Consider the following 20,275-nt stretch of genomic DNA (forward strand, 5'->3'; position numbering starts at 1 on the left):
TGTGTGTGTGTGTGTGTGTGTGTGTGTGTGTGTGTGTGTGTGTGTGTATTTTAAGAGAAATGATGGTTTCTTATATGGAGAGAGGCTAGTAGTGAGGCAAATACTTTTGTAAAGATGTTTACTCCAAGAAACAAAATTGAAAAATAAAATTAGACTGAATTTTTAGTTAAAGCTGGACCTGGATTGCATGCATATTTGAAAACATTATATCAGGTTTAACATAGAGCATTAGAGCATTGACCAGTGTTATTCTGTTAAGTAGTTTTGCAGGATTTTCTCTTGCAAGAAGAATTTGTTGTACTCTGCATTATTGTTTCCTTTGGGATCCTAGACAATGACTCTGTAGTCTGATTCATTAATATTGGTTGTCTTCAGCAGAGAGTATCCAGATTTGACCTGCCAAGTATTAAATTTTTAATGTATTATTAGTTCTTTCACAGAGTAAGGCTTGTCTTTGTTCTTTGTATTTTTGTACCAATACAGCTTGAATCCAGATACAGATTTAATTTGTAGTATCACTAAATATGCCTCATTTAAAACACACACAGTACTCATATAAAAATGTTTATTGATGAAAATATTTCAATATGAATAGCTACCTTTTTTAAACATTTGAAAGTATGCATTTCCAAATTTATTTTGAAAAGTGCCAGGGGGTGCTATGTGCTATGTACAATAAGTTAATTATTATGCTATTAACATTGATGATGTTGAATGTATATTAGTTAATGTGTTAATGACATGTTAATTACTGTACATGTTGTGAAGACCCTTCAGGCTTGTTCTATGATGCAACATGTCAACTTGAACTAGACCAAGTAATCTGCAAAGCAGACTGTAACTCTTAAAAATAATACTTGTAAACATAAATTATAAATTAAATTATGCTTTTTATTATTCTTTTTCTTTCTGGTAGAATGAATAAGTAATTCTTCTGCTATCTGCACCTGTTAGAACCCAATACTGTCAGACTGTTTTCCCCTAGAGGATTGAAAGAGATTTGTTATGCAATAACTTCCGCTTTGTTTACACTCTGGCATTTAGTGTATATTTTATATAGATTCATGTGTTTTGCAGCCTGAAATATCTTTCTTTTTTTGTTTACCAGTTTGATTTAAAATGAAAGACATTCACACTCAGTCTTTGTTTAAGCAGGTGAAAAGTGGCCTTGTTTGATTAGGACTACTAGTTTATACTAAACTAATCTATATATGCACATGTGATTCAGTTATAGCGCTTCAAGTTTAGTTGACCAAATAGTTGAAATCTCAAGAGACAAGACATAAAAAGAAAAACTAGATGACAATTTCAAATGATTTACAACAGAGGCCAGAGTTTGCTGCTGTTTGAGAGAACATGGCATTATGCATTTGTTGTCCTTTGCATCAATATAGCTTAGCATTTTGAAAATGTCAAATATTTGAACTTTATTATTTTAACTTTTGAATCAGTGGTTGTCCCATTCTTTCTAATTGTCAGTATTTTTGGAAAATACACCTGGTGATAATCCTCAAGAGACAAATTTGGAGAAATATAAAATTATAGAATACGATGTTATTTGTACAATGGTATTTCTTATTTTTATGTCTTCAAAATCATTGTTTAATATTTTTTTTTGGGGGGGGACGGAGTTTCGCTCTTGTTACTCAGGCTGGAGTGCAATGGCGCAATCTCGGCTCACCGCAACCTCCACCTCCTGGGTTCAGGCAATTCTCCTGCCTCAGCCTCCTGAGTAGCTGGGATTACAGGCACGCGTCACCATGCCCAGCTAATTTTTTGTATTTTTAGTAGAGACGGGGTTTCACCGTGTTGACCAGGATGATCTCGATCTCTTGACCTCGTGATCCACCCGCCTCAGCCTCCCAAAGTGCTGTGATTACAGGCTTGAGCCACCGCGCCTGGCCCCATTGTTTAATATTAAACCAAAAAATTAAGTTAACGAATGAGAGTTCACAAATTTACTGAGGGTCTTTTAGTGAGACTTTTTTTAAATGACCCAAAAGCAACTCTTAAAAATACAAAAATAAAATGGAAATGAGTGTTTCTGTAAGGCAGTTACTCTTTTTCTTATAACATGTATAAGAGGTGGTAAGGAGTTAGTTCAGACTGTAAAGCCAGACTGTCCTGCATCCAGTCCTAGCTTTTTCATCTTCAAGCTGTGCGACCATGAGCAATGGATTTCACTGTGGTATGCCTCAGTTTCATGATAATTAAAGTGGGCTTAATAATACTACCTACCTCTTAGGGGTGTTGGAATGATTAGTTAATACAGATAAAGTACTTTGAGCAGTGCCTAGCACATAGAAAGCTCTCAATAAATATGAGGTCTTATTATTAACCCACCTTTGATATTATACTAAAAATTATTTGGAAGCATTTAATTTCCACAAACTCTTTGATTTCCCTAGAACTCATTTTGAATGTGAGTTTTTGGTTTCCAGTCATTATAGTCTCGTACTTCATCACAGAAAAACATTTTATTTTTAATGATGGTTTTATTATTCCAGTGTTGTTTATGTCCACCTGGAGTCATCCCAGGTTTTTCCATTCATCTAACCTTGCTTGATTTCCTATAGTACAGCTCTTGTTGAAGATTTATATTGGTATGGAAGGATATTCTGACCAGGATTTTGATCTCTCTTGCAAATATTTGTGTATCTCTTGTTTACAGCCCCAATGTCCTCTTGTAATAGCCATGCAAAATGGGATTCTAATAAATCTTGTGCTCAGCATTACACATTGTTTGTTTTAGCTGCCTTCCACTTCATGCTTCCTCCTTTAAGATCGAGCCATTATGAAAGGTTAGATTCACAGTTAGCAGGCTTTAGCTCTCCCTTTTGAATCAGTGAGGTTGCCGTTTTATTGCTCTCCGACTTACACTTCAGTGATGAGAGTAAACTAGCATCAGATTAAAGGTCAGCAAATCCCATCAAAGAGAGGAATATTAGGGGCAGAGATAGTTGGAGAGGCAGCACACCACTGGGTATTGACAGGGTGATTCCAGGGTATCAGTCAGCAGAATTATAGCTGCCCAGAGAGTCAGTACAGCTTTAATGAGCCTGTGTGAAGAGGAAGAGGGTGGATTTATGTAGTTCCTCATAATTTTCTGTAGAGACTGTTATTGCAGACATTCTGTGGAGTGTTCTGGTCTTTCATTTAATTCAAAGGTCCTGGAGCTTATCCATCGTCTAAATTCCTTTTTGTTAGCTCAAATCAAAGTTGACATTTCCATGGTTTACCACCTAAAACACCCAGTTCAAAATCAGGTTTCTTTATGCAATTTTGAAATCTGTATATTGTTAATATAAATCTACAATCATATTTATCTTAATGCATGCATATTTCCTCTTCAGAGAAGTGGGTTGAATAATGAACATTTCTTTTCATAGCTAAGCAACAAGGGAAGATGTAAATTTACACATTGCCTTCTAAGTAACTGGGAAAAAAAACCTGATTATGTTATGGTGCTTTTCAACGATCTTAATGTTCATCCTCCTTAAATTGACTTTCCTAATTAATTGTTTATCTGCCCGTTTGTGTGTACCCCTATCTCACCCTTTATGCTGCCAGTACCCATCCACCTAACTGGAAAACATTTCTTTTTTATTTTATCCCTGGAGGGAAAATGTTTTTAATTGTTCTAATGAGGAATACTGCATTTAATTGCCATTATTTTCAGTTTCACCTTGATTTTGATGTCTTTATAGTAGTGAATTTGAGTCAACATTAATTTCTTATCAGAGAGGGATTTAAATCTATATGGTTTCAAGATCTGGACTATGCTTTAAAAGTCAGATGTTTGTGAAAAATGTCTTTGGATTTTTTTCTTCTTTTGATTTCTTTGCTGTAGATTTTCTTTTGATTTCTTTGATGTTGCCTAAAGGGTTAATGAAAGATATATGACTTTTTAAGTTAAGCTTTTATTTATTCATCACTAGAAAATAGTTTGTGAAAAATTATTAATACCCTTGCACTAGAATGTTTCATTTAATTGCCTAGTTAAACCAGCTACTTTTTGTGATTTGTATTTAAGAATATGCTGTTTTGATTATATCTAAGTAAATAAATTTTTTCATTATTAACACAGAGGTCTTGTTTGTGTTATTTGCTGCTGGCAAGATGCTCTGAAGCTTCTGCCATTGTCCTTTGCATGCCATGTGGGTGGTTGTGCTTTTTAGACACTGACATGGTTTTTAATGGAAGAGAGTGATGGATGTGATACTACCATGAGAAGCACAAATACCCTTTTTTGAAGTTCACCATTGACTGAAACATCTATAGTACTTACAGCAAAATATAAACTTAAGAGAGCTGCATACAGAAGAACGATACATAAAAATATAGAAGCCATGTTTAGTCATTAAGTAGATGCTGTGTTTATATTAAAGAGCCTGCACCCTTTAAAATCATACAGAAAGTCTAGTAAAGTTCATGTTTCCTATAATCATGCCATGCTTCACAAAGCCTTCTCAATAAAACTGAGTCTGTATCCTTTATAATAATACAGATAAAACTTTATGCTATGCTGTTACATTGGAATGTACTGAGAATGTCAATGACCCTCGTGCTGTATTTACTAGCATGCTATTTTGAGTAGTGTCTGTGCATCAAGATAATTTGGCATTATAAAAACAGTAAAATGGACATTCCTTCCTGCAAGAGGAAAGAGGAGAACCAGTGGGTATCTGCTATTCATAATGAAGTCAAGTGACTGTAATTTATATGTTCACTTTTGAACATTTTAGAGAAAAGGGAAAGAAGATGGCTACAGCAAAGGAAATGAATACAAAGATAAGCATAAGATTAATTATCTGAGAGGGGCAGGATTCTTGCTGCCATGAGGGACATATGAATGACATTTACTGATTACCCTAAAGTACATAAGTAAGTATATATGGTATTTTTAAATTCAAGAGGGGTCTAGTATTTTCATTTGAGAAAAATTATGAATGAAAATTTCTCTCCATTGGTAGTTTCTGACCAAAAATGTTGTATCATATACGTATCATACTATACATATGTATGATCATGTGTGTATGGTTTTTAAAAATACCATTCATTTCAGCCATGGATTATTTGAATAAAGATTTCCAAAATACTAATTGAGAGGATGCATAGCTTTGGTGAAAATTTAACCAATTTTAACAAGAACACTGTGTAGCCAGTTATAACTTCGTAATGAGTACATTTGCAGGAAGAAGAGTTCTCATTTCAGAACAAATCCACAGCACCATTTACTTGTTATGTGTTTTTCTTCACATGGCTATTCTTTACATTTCTGTGCTTATTTGAAACGTGTGACCAGAGTTGCTCAACAGTAATGAGCAACTATCATCAGTGTTTCATCATCAACACATAACAAGATGCCATTCTACTTCTGGAAATGATAAGAGAGTTAAAGTGACACAAAAGAGCAAAGGAAGGAATTAGAAACTTAGGTCATAAGAATTGAGATGGCTAAAAGCATAAAACTATATACCATTAAAATATGTTGCAAAATAATGTCAGCACAACCTATGGTAAATACATTTTGATATATAAAAATGCTAGAATTTTTTTAAAGATTATAATGTTCCATTTTCACAAATGATACCAAGTAACTACTTATTTGACTTTAGAAAATGTATTTTAATTCTAAACTTGAATCCATATGATTTAAAGTGAATACCACTGTTATTTTTTAAAGTGACAATTAAATGTTAGATACTATTTTAGGCATTTAATGTATTTTATGTCTTTGAACTTCATAGTGATTCCTGAATTGGTGGTATCCCTATTTACAGACAGTGAACCAGGGGACCTTCTACAGTCATGTAGTTAATAAGTGATAGAATTTGAATCTAGGCTACACTGACTCCAAAGCCATGTTCTCCAGTATTGTAGTTTATTTGTGTTATAGTTGTAAAGTGAATTTAAAATCCAGTATTATAACCTATTTCTCTAGGTATCTGAGGTGTAGTAGAGTGAATCCTGGACTTAGAGAAAGAGGAGAGACCTGTGTTTAAATCATTGCTTTCCCATTTACTTGCCATGTGATCTTGGGCTATAAAGTCACTTAACCTCTTTGAAATTTGATTTTCTCATCTACAAATGAGGCCAATGACACCCACCCTGTAAGGTTATTTTAAAAATTAAGCGAGAGAGAGCATGTGAAAGATACAGTTGCTGTTTGGCATGTGGTATGTATGCTCAACGTGTTTAAATTTGAACATAGAGGATTTTTAGGCTAAGTAATAGAATGATTCCAAGCACTAAGAGTGTCAGATTATCACATTAACAACTGTAAAGTAAGAAAGTTAAAGCCACCTATGTAGGAAATAAAAAGACAGAAAACATTTGCTTTTTGGCAGAAACATCTTGTATTGTGAACTGGGTCTGGAGGAACTTACTGAAGTCTGGAAGATCGGTCTTCCAGAAAATAGAGCAGTGAGGGAAGCAGCTGCGTGGAGAGGCACACACGATGCCCTCGGTGTTAGAGGGAGCAGGCGCGTTGTGTAGTGTTATCCCATTCACAGCATGGCAGTGATCTTAACTGACAAGACAGGAAATGGAAGTGCCATGGCGATCTCATTCTTCAGGGAGAAAAGGCAAGGGAGCAGAGTGGGGGAATGGGGAATACAAGGATTACATGGTTTGTGTAAACAAATGCTGAAGAGTCCTGGAGATGTACTCTTAATGATATGAGTATTAATAGTAGAAGAGGACTCACTGGTTTCTGTGGAAGTCCAAATATGGACCTCTGGCATGTACTGGTGAGGAGATCCCAGGCATGTGGTAAAATTTAAAGGATATCATCAGCACATGAGATCATTAGGTCACTGGTAAACACGTAGCATAGCTGGGGTCACAAAGACCCATAGGTATCAAAGCCAGGGTTTTAATTCTTTCCCCCTGACTTAGATAATTCTGAAACTCATTGCTTTCCCTTTAAATAGTGCTAGGTTTTTTTCCCCTCTTTTCAAATTTAGTTGTCATATTTACCAATCCTAAAAATTTCTTCAATAGAGCATTTTGTTTGAACATCTATCCCTTTAGATAAAAAGAAAATGGCCATTTTCTTTTTTCCCACCACTTGTAATAATTTCCTTTAGGAGCAGAGCACAGGTAACCCTTTGTGCTAATATGTGTGAGAAACATGGCCCGTTTTTTCCTTCATCCTTTTTTCACTGTCTCATGCAAGCATAGCATACTTCATATCTTGCCCTAGCCCTGTTCTCTTCTTCTGTAGCTGACAGTGCTTATATATCAAGCGCTCCAACAAGATGCAGCTCCATTTAACAAAAAAGTGCCTTAAAAATGTAACTCTTCTTTCTGCATTTTTATTGCACAGTCCATCTGCTCCCTCATCTTGGCTGCTCTTCACTTCACAGTGACAAGGCTCACTCCATTTTCTTGTCTCTTGAGGCAAGATCTAATTGGCAAGTGGAAAGTCTTCAAAATTTGCCTTTGCCAGCCAACAGTACTTTTAGATTTTTCTGTAAACAGTTGGCTAAAATAGGCTTGAAGGGCAAAGAGAAACTATAATGAAACTGAAGGATTTTTAAGATATCCTTTCCCACAGAATGAACACACCTTCCTGTAGTAGCAAAGAATATAATAAATGTTTTCAAATAAATGAATTACTGGGTAGATATAGAAAGTATAATCAATACTTTTTTGATGGCTCCAGATAGCAAATGTTTAGCCTGAATTATTTCAGGCTTGGCTCTTCTGTGTAAAGTATTCTACTATTTCTGGTAAAATAAATCATCTGAACTTGTGATATTGCTGGGGTTGGCAGTGTAGCACAGAGAAGTGATCCATAAGTGTTCTCTGTGTTGCCATTTGCATTGCTAGGAACATGAAGAAACGTCAGAGTCATAGCCTAGGGAATTACACTGTCATAGAAAAACACTGGTGATTCAAGAAATGCCTTTAAATGGCTTCCCTCTTCTCATTTAAAGTACATCTGTGGGATTGCAAGAAAATAACTAGGTTCTGCCCAGGAGTCTAGTACCTGTACAGACCAAGATACTAATAATGTCATTATAGCATCTAGCTGCTTTCCATCGAACCCCTAATAAAGGTCATTAGTTGCCTGCCTTCTTGAGTGAGATGGTTTTGCAGCAAGTGCTTGGAGAAGTTATCAGTGCTGTATGTTAGAAAAAGGCATTCTGCCAACAGCTTTATAATGAAGGTGAAATGTAATAAAGCGATGGATTGACAGCTTATGTGTTGAAAGTGAAGGAAATGGAGGTGTGGAGAAGCATTATGGGGAATCTTTCTAGTCATATCTTCAATTTAACCATCAGGGGAAATGCTTCAAAATCTTAGATTTATGAATTTCTAGTAAGCAGTTTCACAGCATGTAAACAAATCTCAGTGGGCTGTTTTAGGAAGGTAGATTTGGGCAGTGAAGTAATCATTTTTATTCCTCTGATTTTCCAAATAGAAATGGACATATATGATAAAAATGTCAGCCACCCTCTCCACGTCAGGGCCCTAACAGGATTACATGTCAGTTCTTAATGTCTTGCTCTGTTTTTCTTTGCCATGAATGGCTGCATTATTGCTCACAGGAACTTCACTGTAATATATGGTAAGAGACAAGTAGCTCTTTATGGCCAGTGATTATTCGGTTTGAATGAAACCTGTGATTTATGTCCATTTAACTGAAAAGCCTTGTAAATTCCCAGTGCTGCATTTTTCCTCAATAGAGAATGAGTCAAGCGAAAGTGACAACTAGGTTGGCGTGGAAATGTGCAGTGCATTGCCGTGTTATATTTAATATACCTGACATGAAAAACGTGCACACACCACACAGTCACCTTAAATAGGAGTGAAAGTGACATTAGCTTGTAATATGACTGCCATATTCAGTGGATTAGACACGAACATTGGCTTAAAAGGAGATTTGGAGCTGGAGTGGGATGGGCTTTGGGGCCATGAGTTGTGATGGGCAACTAGATCATCTGCCATTTCCTCCTAATCTTTTAAAAATTAGTTATTTTGCAGTTGCTTTCTACTGATATCTACAAAATAATATGACTGTTTCTTTCATTACAAGCCTCATCTTCAGACCTAAGAAGGAGAGTGTGAAATTCAGGTGCAAATATTATTCCAGATCTTTCTCAGGATGTCTTGAATATCATTCTGTTGACCTTTTTTTTCCCTTTTCAGTCAGTCCTTACTTAAGGGTCTGTCTTTCCTGGACTTGGCTTCTTTTTTTTTTTTATCTGAGACAGAGTCTTGCTCTGTCCCCAGGCGCCAGGCTGGAGTTCAGTGGCACGATCTCGGCTCATTGCAATCTCCACCTCCTGGGTTCAAGCAGTTCTCCTGCCTCTGCCTCCTGAGTAGCTGGGACTACAGGCGCATGCCACCACGCCCAGCTAACTTTTGTATTTTTAGTAGAGATGGGGTTTCACTATGTTGGCCAGGGTGGTCTCAATCTCTTGACCTCGTGATCTGCCCGCCCTGGCCTCCCAAAGTGCTGGGATTACAGGTGTGAGCCACCGCACCTGGCCTTGGACTTGGCTTCTTAGCTGTCTCTCTAGTCCACTTACTGTTTAACTGAGAACCCCACCCCTCCCAACCCCCAACACTTAAGTCTAGTTTAGACAGTGATGCCTTGAGGGTTTTTCAGTGTCTTTCACCACTGTTTCCAAATTATATCCCAGTTTCCACAACCAAAAAGTAATTGTTTCAAATGAGAGCTCACGACCATGGGGCTTGTGACCTTCATTTCATTTCCAGATCTTCTGCTTCCTATTTTAACTGGTTTTTACTTAAGGATTTCAGATAGAAAATTACTTTACTTTTTTTTTGTTTGGGGAGAAAAGTAGCCACACATCTGTCTTAATCTTTCTTCTTTATCTATAGTTTGGGTTACATTTCTCAAACTGTGGCTGACTTGATTTTTAAATGAAGAAAGCATAGAAAATAAAGTAGGTATTTTCACTAATTAGCTTTGTAACTTCTGACCACTATTCTGTGTGTTACTTTAAAATAGCAGACACAAAAGAAAACCTATGAAAAATTATAAGAATAACTGAAAATATTAATATTAAAATTGTCACTTATTTCAAAGCAGTCAAGGATTCAGAGCCTGCTGAAGATATCTGATCTGGCCTTATTTTACATTACTCTCTGCTAAAACATTTTTCTCTGAGCTAAGACTGTGGTGTGGTGGTTGAATGAATCAAAAAACAAGCCTATCAGAAAATAAAATTACAGAGATGTCATAGGCTTAAACTTATGAATAATTTGGGACCTCAATTTATGGTATGCTCATTAGGAGAAAAAAATCAAACAACTCAAGTTTTCATAATAGCTTTTTGTTTCTCAACAGGTCTGAATAATAAAGTAAAAATGATGTGATGACAACTTTTATCATTATTGTGGATATTATATATCTTCCCTGATTATGGAAATATAATAGGGCTAGATCTTAGTTATGCCTAATTCAGGACCATATGTAGAACATATTTGAAATAGCTATGGTCTGAAGCCATACTCTTTCAGTGCTGGATGAACAGAGGTTAGTCATGGTCCAGTGGGCTTGGTCCTTGAAATGAGGGAGCCACGAAGCTTAGTTAGCACACTGTGTTTGCACCTCATTCACTCAGGTCAAGCCTTCATTGTGTTACAGTGTTCCTCTGTTAGAAAGGCTCCTACTGTACAGTCCAGCCGATGCAGATTTCTAATCTGCTTATTTATAATTCAAAAGCTTGCCTATATATTAATGAACCCTTAATGAGCTGTTGAAAATGCCTGAATTACAGTCAGATTATTAAACTCAAACAGCCCCGTAATCATACCATTTGAGTGGGCTTTAGGTACTTTTCACATCTGCAGCTTAGAATTGTGAAGGGTATGCGTTTATTCGGAGAAAGCTTTGTAATAATTTTGACCCGTAATTTATTTATTGCCCTTCGAATGCAGTCGTCTATGCAGATGCTCTCTCCCATTATCTGTGGGGCAGGTGCACAGCATGTTGAAAGACAGCTAATTAGGATTTGCTGAAAGATATGCAAAAACTGTGGGCTTATAACAAAGCCAAGTTCATTGTTAAACAATGTTTTTACTGTGTTTGTATGATTTGTCTAAATCTTAGGGATATGGAAATGAATGTTGTGATTATAAGTAGATTGCAAATAGGGTTGCTGTTTTTTTTAAACTTTGTAATGTGATGACCAAAGAGCCTAGATGTAAAACTTTATAAACCTCTGTATGTTCTAATATACTACCTTTTGGATTAAAAACAAGATCAAATTTTAAATGATTGTTTTACCATGTTTCAATTTGAAGATATCAAGATCTTTTGATAACTACACAGTCTGATTCATTCTGGCCCTTGCAAATTTAGACCCATTAAAATGTTGTTAGGTATCATTAAAATGGTGCTCAGGGGAGTAGGTATTATGACTAAAAGCTAGTGTGACTCAGTGTTAAACTAAGTAATAGTGAGTGGCTAGATAGGTGGGATGTGGAATAAAATGGTAATTTAAATGCTTTTAAGTAAGAAAATAAATAGAAATATTCAAACTGAAAATAATTTTGGAAATCAGATGTTACTATTTAAAGATCCCATAATCATTACTTTGCTTAATAAAGAAAGAAAACTGATTCACTTTTCAAACTAGTTATGAAAATTCCTTTATTATTGATAGTCTTTTCCATGTTGCCTATTTGCAAAGTGCTTTAGTACTTTTCGTCTAAAGAAATATGAGATTTTTGTCAGGAAATGATTATTCTGATGAAATTTGATGCACATAATTTATAAAGTAAATACAAAGGATTGCATTAAAACATTTTTCTGTTCTTGAGGCAAGCACTTAGTGTTGATTTACTGATGATTTTACAAATAAGATATTTTTCATTATAAGAGTAAAATGTTATAGTAGTTGACACTATATACTTATAATTGTTTTATTTGTGTCCATGACTATTGAGCTTATGGGTTGCTTCTTACTGGTATGATAATGATGGTTTATATACATGTTAGATATGTATAAAAGTGTCATGATAGCTAATTAGTTTTGTGCCTTTTGCATTTCTTCCTAAAGAATTTTCTTCTGTCTCTCTTATGGTCTACATCCTTGTATATCAGTCATTGAGCTTCATCTCTTGTTTGCCATACATGTTCAGGGAAGTGTAATCATTTTGGGTATGGAAGTTGATCTACTATTAAAGTACTTCACCACATGTCTGTAGGGAAAAGATCAATGTGTTTAACTACAAGGGGAAACTAGAAACCCAGAGGAAACTTGAAGGTAGATAAAAAACACATTTCAGGAGAGGCACCAGTGTCCTATGTAAATACAAAAAACAACAAACACACAAAACTGTGGGGAAAAATTCAGTTTAAAAAGGAGAAACTTAATAACTTCTCAAATAAGAATATAAAATTAAACAGAATTCAAAGTGCAGCCTGGAAGATTGCTCAGTAAGCCCTCATTGCATGCCAAATGCACAAAAATCTTGGTATGTGAACCCCAAGCATGTACAGGCCATGAGATTTTAACGTTTAACAAAGTGAATTAAAAGAGAGGAAAATTAGATTTAAATTAAAAATACAAACAACCAATACATGGCAGTTCTGGAACAATATTAAGCAATCCCTTTCAGTTATAGAAAAAACTGCAAATACATGTTTGTCTATTTTTAATTATCAGCGATGTGTGGATATGGATTTTATAAGAGTTACCTTTTTGCTCACCTAAATAAACATACTGTCTTAGTATATTATAGTTTTCAAACCTTATTTATTTGCCTCTGAATAGACAACAGATATAATTTTAAATTATGGTGAGTTGGTTTTATCATCCAGTTGAAATTATTCTGAAGTATAATTTTAAATGAACGTGACAGCACTAAAGTGTTTTGGGGAAGAAATTAAAGTTGTGCATTTGAGTTAAGGCAACCAAGAGCTCTGTCATGCTATGGATGTAATTCAGGGCATCTAGGAATGAAATCTGTTCTTAAAAGAATTGATGGTAGTTTTAGGTTAGCATATAAAATCAGAGTTAGTGATCAGTTGAGTACTTGGCAGCTTATAGATGCTACTGTCATGTAAGTTACACTAGACACAAAGTATGTACCACTGTGGATAAACAACAGGCACAGACTCAAAAGACAGAATCCAAATGCAAACATGAAAGGTGCCAACTTCCTTTTCCCCTCTTCCCTACACTTGTAACTAGTGTAGGGAACCTGCTTTTAAGTAGATTTACAGAGGTTAATTGGCCTGGAATATTTTAAATTACGTTACACATTAATGAAAATGCTGATTTTGAGCTGTCATGACTCCAATGCTTTTTATACCATAATAATTATTTTGAAACTTTGTCTTCTGTGTTGTTGAAAACATCTTGGCAGAAAGCCTGTGTGACCTGATTAAACCTATGAATTGTCAGCTGTGATCTATAGCACTCAGAAGAGGTTGCTGACTGGGCATCACTTAGGAAGTTCTTGATTTAAAAGCAAAATTAGATTGAGTCTACTGTGCCCAAGACTGTATTGCCATGTCAATGGCACATTTTTAATACCGTATTTAGTGTTCTTGTTTTATAGTTTACTGGCAATTGCTTAACAATATTCACTTAATACTATATATAAGTATAGCTAATTACCTCATAATGTATGTATTTCTCTTCTGAAATCACATGATGGAAAAGCTCAACTAATCTTGTTTATTTTTCAATTTTTGATTATAAGTTGTGAATTAATTATGGAAATTTTAATTCTGTTTCTCCAGCTGTAGAGAGAGACAGAATAACTACCTTTGGATAAGTTTGTTTTATATCCCTTTAATTATTTTCTTTCTTTCTTAAAACCTTCTATTTTTTTTTACCCTTTTCCCATTTTATGCTTAAGTTATCCAAATCTGGGAGGCTTGGATGATTAAAATATTCCAGGAAACCAGGGTTAGTTTTTTTCTAAGGATCTAATCTGTGGTAAATTGAGGTTGGGGGGTGGGGATATTTAAAATTCTAGGATGCATGTAAACATTATCTTGAAAATAATTTTCATACTTATTCAAACTTATCAATCAAATGTGAACAGTGAAGTTCTCAGCATGAATTGTAGTACACTGATGTTGTTTGATCATTTTCTCAAATAAACAAAATACTCACACTATTTGTCCTCTGTTTCTCGCTTCTTCTCTCTCTGTCTCTCTCTCTCTCCTTGAAGGTCTCAGCATCAGAGGAGCCCAGGAGGAGGACCCTCCCGATCCCCAGCTAATGAGACTGGACAATATGCTTTTGGCAGAAGGGGTTTCAGGTCCTGAGAAAGGTGGGGGATCGGCGGCAGCAGCTGCAGCCGCAGCAGCCTCTGGAGGTTCTTCAGATAACTCTATTGAACACTCAGATTACAGAGCCAAATTGACCCAGATCAGACAAATCTATCACACAGAACTGGAGAAATATGAACAGGTCAGCAGCCGCCACTCTCATAGTCCTACACAAACCCTCTGTTGCTCTTCTATTAGACCATGCTAACCAATTCTGAGGGCTGTGAGGGGTAGGTGTTAACACAAATTACAAAATAAATAAGGTCAATGCAAAAATCCAAGTGAATTGTTGGATTCATGAAATGAAGACCCTTTGAGATTTTGGAGGTGGAGCCCTACCTATTTTACCCCATCTACTTGTTTTATTCATTTATCACATTCATGTGCCCTTATTACCACACCTGCAGTCATTCTTCCCCTCTCACCTCACCACTTGGTGCTCTTCAGAGCTCTGTATAATTAACATTTATGCACTGGCCTTGTTCATAAGCTTTAATCACTTTTGAAGGGAAGCATTGCACAGTGAGCTTTTCCCTCCTATGCTGTGCGCTCCAGAATCCTCCTGGGAATTAATTCTATGGATTGTGTCAGACTATAGGGAACTTCACCAAGTAAGCAGGTTCTGGCCTGTTTCTCTGAATATGAGACTTCCCAAGATAATTATGGGTACGCCAGGACAGGTAATGCTAGGCTAGGCATTATGTGCTAAATTTCTGATTAGAAAGAGAATATGGGTTAAAAACCCAGTTCTCAGCAATTATATTGACTCTGAATCTTAAGATAACTTTGATTTTAAGTTACATCATTATTTTATATACCACCAAGAAAAAAGTAACGCTGCTAGTTTAACTATAAAATATCACTGATTATAAAATGCTTTCACATTTCAGAGTTGTTAAAATGTGGAGAAAAACACATGAGTCTTAGATTTAATGTAATAAAGTAAAATACTGGAGAGTCTTTTTACATATATTTTAGTTGTTTAATGCTGAAAAGCTGCTAAGTTTGAGAAATTCTCATTTGATAAGATTTCTCATTTGGAAGGTAATTTTAAAAATGCGTTATTATGGAGCACTTTATAATACATGTACACAAAAATAATGAGAGTAATATTAGATTGAACCCTATGAAATTGCTACGTTTGAGGTAAAAAACAATTGAATGTGGTAATTTCATAGAGTTCAATCCCAAATAAGGAATCAGTGAGATACTTATTACCCAGATAAAAAGTTATAATATTTTACCACTCTGATTTTGTGTACCCAGCCCCAATTTGATAGAATATTTTAAAGCAAGTCTTAGACATCATACAATTTCACCCATAAGTATTTTACTGTGTTGGCAAGTACTTTTTAAAGTCCATACACGTTAGTGTGAAATGGGAGTCCTGGTGAGTTTTGGGTGTGTTTATGTGTGTTTTAAAGATTTTTTTAAAGAGCAGTTTTAAGTTCACAAGAAATTTGAGAGGAAAGTAGAGAGTATCACATATATTTCGTCCCCACACATGCATAGCCTCTCTCATTATCAGCAAACCCACTAGAGGAGTTTATTTGTTAAAATTGATTAACCTACATTGAAATATTATCAACCAAAATCCATAGTTTACATTAGGGTTCACTCGGTATTGTGCACTCTATGGATTTGGATAAATTTATGATGGCATGTATCCATTATTATAGGATCATACAGAGTATTTTCACTGCCCTAAAGATTCTCTGTGCTATTCATCCCTCTCTTCTTTCATTCTTTCCTCCCCACTGATCCCTGGCAACCCCTGATCAGTTTTAATACTGATTTTTTTCCTCTGTGTTCCTTGTGTAGTTTCAGTTGTATATGTCATTGTTGTTTTTTCCCATTGCCTTTTCTAATATCCTGGGTATGATGGTATTAAGCAAATGCTAAATCCTATCCCAGAGGTGAGTGTGTTTTGAGGGAGAGTAGAAAAATTTGTATAGCATTAAGTTAAAATGTAAAATAAATTAATATTATAAGATGTTTTCTATTTTTAGAATAGGATTTTCTGGGATTTAAACTATATGTCTAGCCTCATTTGTAAGAATAACTTTTGGTGGAAAATGTACAAATAATAATTTTGTAAAAATTATTGTGTAGTGTGTTTGTAAAAAAAATCCCACTTTCTGATTTTACATATGAATAATTGAGAGTAAACAAAATAAGTCATGGTTGAAAAGGTTGCCCCTGAGCGTAAACAGTAGAAAATGACTCTTCTTTGTAGTATAATCCTAATTGTATAACTTTATGCTAGAATAACTATACCTCCTTACTAGATAAACACTACCAGTCACCTTGCATGGAAAGAGATATAATATTAGAGGCCAAATGGCCCAAGCTTTTGGGCTAAGGAATTAAGGTGGCTCCTTACTATCTCCTGCCATGTATCTTTACACCTGCCTCCTTACTTTCTCCATACAGCCCTAGTAGAAGTTGGGTGAAGCTGTTATCAGCCAGTGACAAGGTCTTGAGTCTCATTGTTTTAGAAATATCCTACAAAATTTTCCATGAGATTGTAGGTAACCTTAGTCCCAGCTGATAACAGAATCAAATCACCAGGTTTTTTTGTTGTTTTGTTTTATTTTTGGCTTTTAAAATATAAATGTATACACAAGTTCCTCATAAGTTTATCTCTTTTTTGTATTTTCTTTACTGAAGATCAAATTGGGAAGTCCTGAGTCTAAAAATGTATTCATGAATTATTTCTGGATATAATCAGTAGCCTAATAACGATGTAAATATATAGTTCCTTTTTCATTTTAACACTTTTGGATGGAAAAATATAGATAAATAAAATCTGTACAGTAGGGACAAATGAATAGATGGGGTATGATGACTAGTTGGCAGAATCAGCAGAATTTTAATTTGCAGATTTTCTTCTGTAGGTTTGAAATTGTTTTAGAAGTGATATAGCAGCATTTAAGTTGTCTTTGGGGCTGGCTTTTATAGCTCTTGTGACTGTAGTTCTCCTAAGTTATTAGGATCGGTGTGTTTTGACCTGAAACGGTCAACTTTTCCTTTCAGTTCTTTGAGGTACAAGGGCTTTATCTGGATGGACCTTTCGGAGATACGCTTCGGTGTTACAAGAAGGGCTAAACAGAGCTAAGTAAGGTGAAGGGATAGGATTTCTAAAATAGATAGTATTGTAATTTCCATTTTATAGAGGAGAAAATGAGACTCAGAGAGGGTGATTTGTCCAATGTTGCACATCTAGTTAGTACTAGAATCAGATGTTGAAATCAGTTTCTGAAAATATGTCTTCCTTTTTCATTGAATTGTGCTGCTACCCATGTAGAATTGGAAAATAATTCGGGTACATTCTGGTTTTCTCTGATTTTCCCTTGTTGGATTGCATTTGAAATGGGAGCACAGCAGATGGAAAAACAACTTTTTTTTTTTTTTTTGAGACGGAGTCTCACTCTGTTGCCCAGGCTGGAGTGCGGTAGTGCAATCTCGGCTCACTCGAACCTCTGCCTCCCGGGTTCAACTGGTTCTCCTGCCTCACCCTCCTAAGCAGCTGGGATTACAGGCACCCTCCATCATGCCTGGCTAATTTTTGTATTTTTAGTAGAGATGGAGGTTTCACCATGTTGGCCAGGCTGGTCTTGAACTCCTGACCTTGTGATCCATTCACTTCAGCCTCCCAAAGTGCTGAGATTAAAGGCATGAGCCACCGCGCCTGGCCAAAACCAACTATTTTGATTACTTTACAGTAATTATATTTTTCCTCTTAAAAGTGAGCATGAGTACTCTGAATGACAGAAAGCTTAACAGTAAATAGGAAGAACATATATGTTAAGGCAAAGGCTTCAACAGAAAATTGTGTTGAGTCTTTTAGAAATAAACTACATTGGAATCTTAAGAGTTATTCACTCTACTGTGTTTCACAATGAAGCTGTAATGAAAATGTATCTGAAGCCTGTTTAGATTTAGATTGCAATAAAATTAACAAACACCACCACTGCAGTAAATTAAAGTACCTTATAAGCACAGCCACATTTACAAAGCTAAGCAGACAGACTAGAGCTACAGTTTGAGCAAAATTAAATCCAAGCTGCAAGGCTCAGTTTTATGTATATGTTTTAGAAATGGTATTGTCCTTAAAATCCTGTTTTTCCCTCCAGAAAATTGTTCTTTTATCATATGTCTCTATTACATAGGCTCAGATTTAATAATTCTTGTTGATAACCATCTAAAAATTCACTTATAAATACTTTTGAAATACTAGGCATGGGATATATGTTAGGGTAAGGTTCTTGAATATTACTGCCACCCAAAAGGAAACAAAACTATTTTATTTTCTTCTTGTTGATTCTGACATGCAGCAGGAATATGATAATTTTCCAAAGCTTACGGCAAACTGTCTTACAATACTTCATCTTGGGTACATGGCTTTCCTTTTTAGCTAAGAGACAAACCTATTTGCTTCTCTGTCTTGTTGTTGATTAGCTACAAACTTTTGAAAAATGCTTTTACTGTACATTGCAAATACGTTCTTATGGTTAAAGGCCCAACTGTTAGAATAGGTCAATTCCTACAACTTAAGCCAAGGGTCCTAGGAAGCCTTGTTTTTAAGAATTAGAAGTCTTTCTTGGTTCTTGTGCCACTCTACCAAAAGGAAATGGGCACATTGGTTTTTGCAAATGAAATTTGACTTCAACATTTGTTCTCAGTTAAAAAGGAACAGATACATCATGCTGTATGCAGCTCTCCCACTTTGCTTGTACCAGAAGAAATGCTCGAACACAGGCAATTCACTCATAATTTACAGCTGCTGTAATAGAGATGACATATTGAAAGCTATCTACTATAATTATATTGAAATACATTTTTTGCTGAAGGCAAAAGTGTTGTAAGGGTCCCAACCCTCCCCAAGCATCTGAGAACCTGCTTTCTGAGTTCACAGATGTCATTTGAACTCACCCCAAATTAGGCAAAGCACTGGAACCAAGGAATACACTGAACGTGCCCAGGACCAGTCAGGTATCATTTGGCTACCAGAGGACTTACAGGTTGCAGAGGGAATGGAGACTGGATGCAAAATTTAAACCACTGTAAAGGCATATCCTTGTGCTTTTTGAGGTCTTTACATTATGTGCTTACATTTGCTGGCAAAATAGCTTTTGCTTGTAAAGGATTTTATTTTTATCAGATGAAAAAAAAGGCTGACGTTTTCACGTTAGAGATTGTGCAGCCGGTAAACTCCTAGTTCCATTTTGCTATTTCTTCTTAATAGTTTTAAGCAGGGTAGACAAAAGGATACTACCTGATTTCATGTTCCAAAGCAAGGATTTGTCATTCATTGTTCCAAGGGAAGATTTTTACTTCTTGTTGGCTTTCATGCCTGGCCTTTTCCTTGCCTGGAAGGAGTGTTTGGTTTGTTCCCTTTTTTTCCTTTGAGTTACCAGTTTATTGGCTCTGTGTACCAACTGTATCTATGACCACAGGCTTGATTAATAAAATCAATGGTTTGATTTGGTAAATTTGAATACCCTTTTTTTTTTTTCCAACTTCTTTAGAAGCAGTTTTTGTACTTATTCAGGCAATGAGAAGGCAGAACTATATTAGATGAAGTGTGGACTTGCTTGCAGAATAATGACATAAAAATAGTATGAATTTCATAAAATTACAATTTTCATTGTCATCAATAATAACTGCCACTTATTGAGTATTAATTATGCTCCGGACTCTGTACAAAGAATTTAACATATGTTATATAATATCCTTATAAAACTCTCATGAGCTAGGTCCCTGAACCATGTAATTAGGTAAGAAGTGCTGAGGTACAACAGCTATTTCATCTTTGTGGCTGTTCCTCAGGCATATTGGTCTCATTCTAGTTGGCTTAGAATCTTTAAATGCAGACTTTTAACTTTTATCCAAAAACAAGAAAAATTTGTTGATTTAATAAGCAATAAATACAAAATCTACTGTATTAGACTAGAGTTACTTGTGAGGCTGGCAAGACATTTGGAAAATAGTTTCAGCGTA

The 20,275-nt window shown here is 35.5% G+C and overlaps 1 protein-coding gene across 4 annotated transcripts in view; it reads left to right on the top strand.

Moving 5' to 3' along the window:
* PBX3 (PBX homeobox 3) overlaps nt 1-20,275 on the top strand; it is a 235,177-nt gene that overhangs the window by 165,859 nt on the left and 49,043 nt on the right. For all 4 annotated transcript variants that reach the window (XM_032257259.1, XM_032257258.1, XM_032257261.1 and 1 more), the window contains one exon: nt 14,173-14,414. In XM_032257259.1, the coding sequence (XP_032113150.1) occupies nt 14,173-14,414 (242 nt within the window). The remainder of the gene's footprint in view (nt 1-14,172; nt 14,415-20,275) is intronic.

The sequence above is a fragment of the Sapajus apella genome, unplaced genomic scaffold (assembly GCF_009761245.1).
Source record: "Sapajus apella isolate SASKATOON/1434 unplaced genomic scaffold, GSC_monkey_1.0 scaffold97, whole genome shotgun sequence".
Lineage (NCBI taxonomy): Eukaryota > Metazoa > Chordata > Mammalia > Primates > Cebidae > Sapajus > Sapajus apella.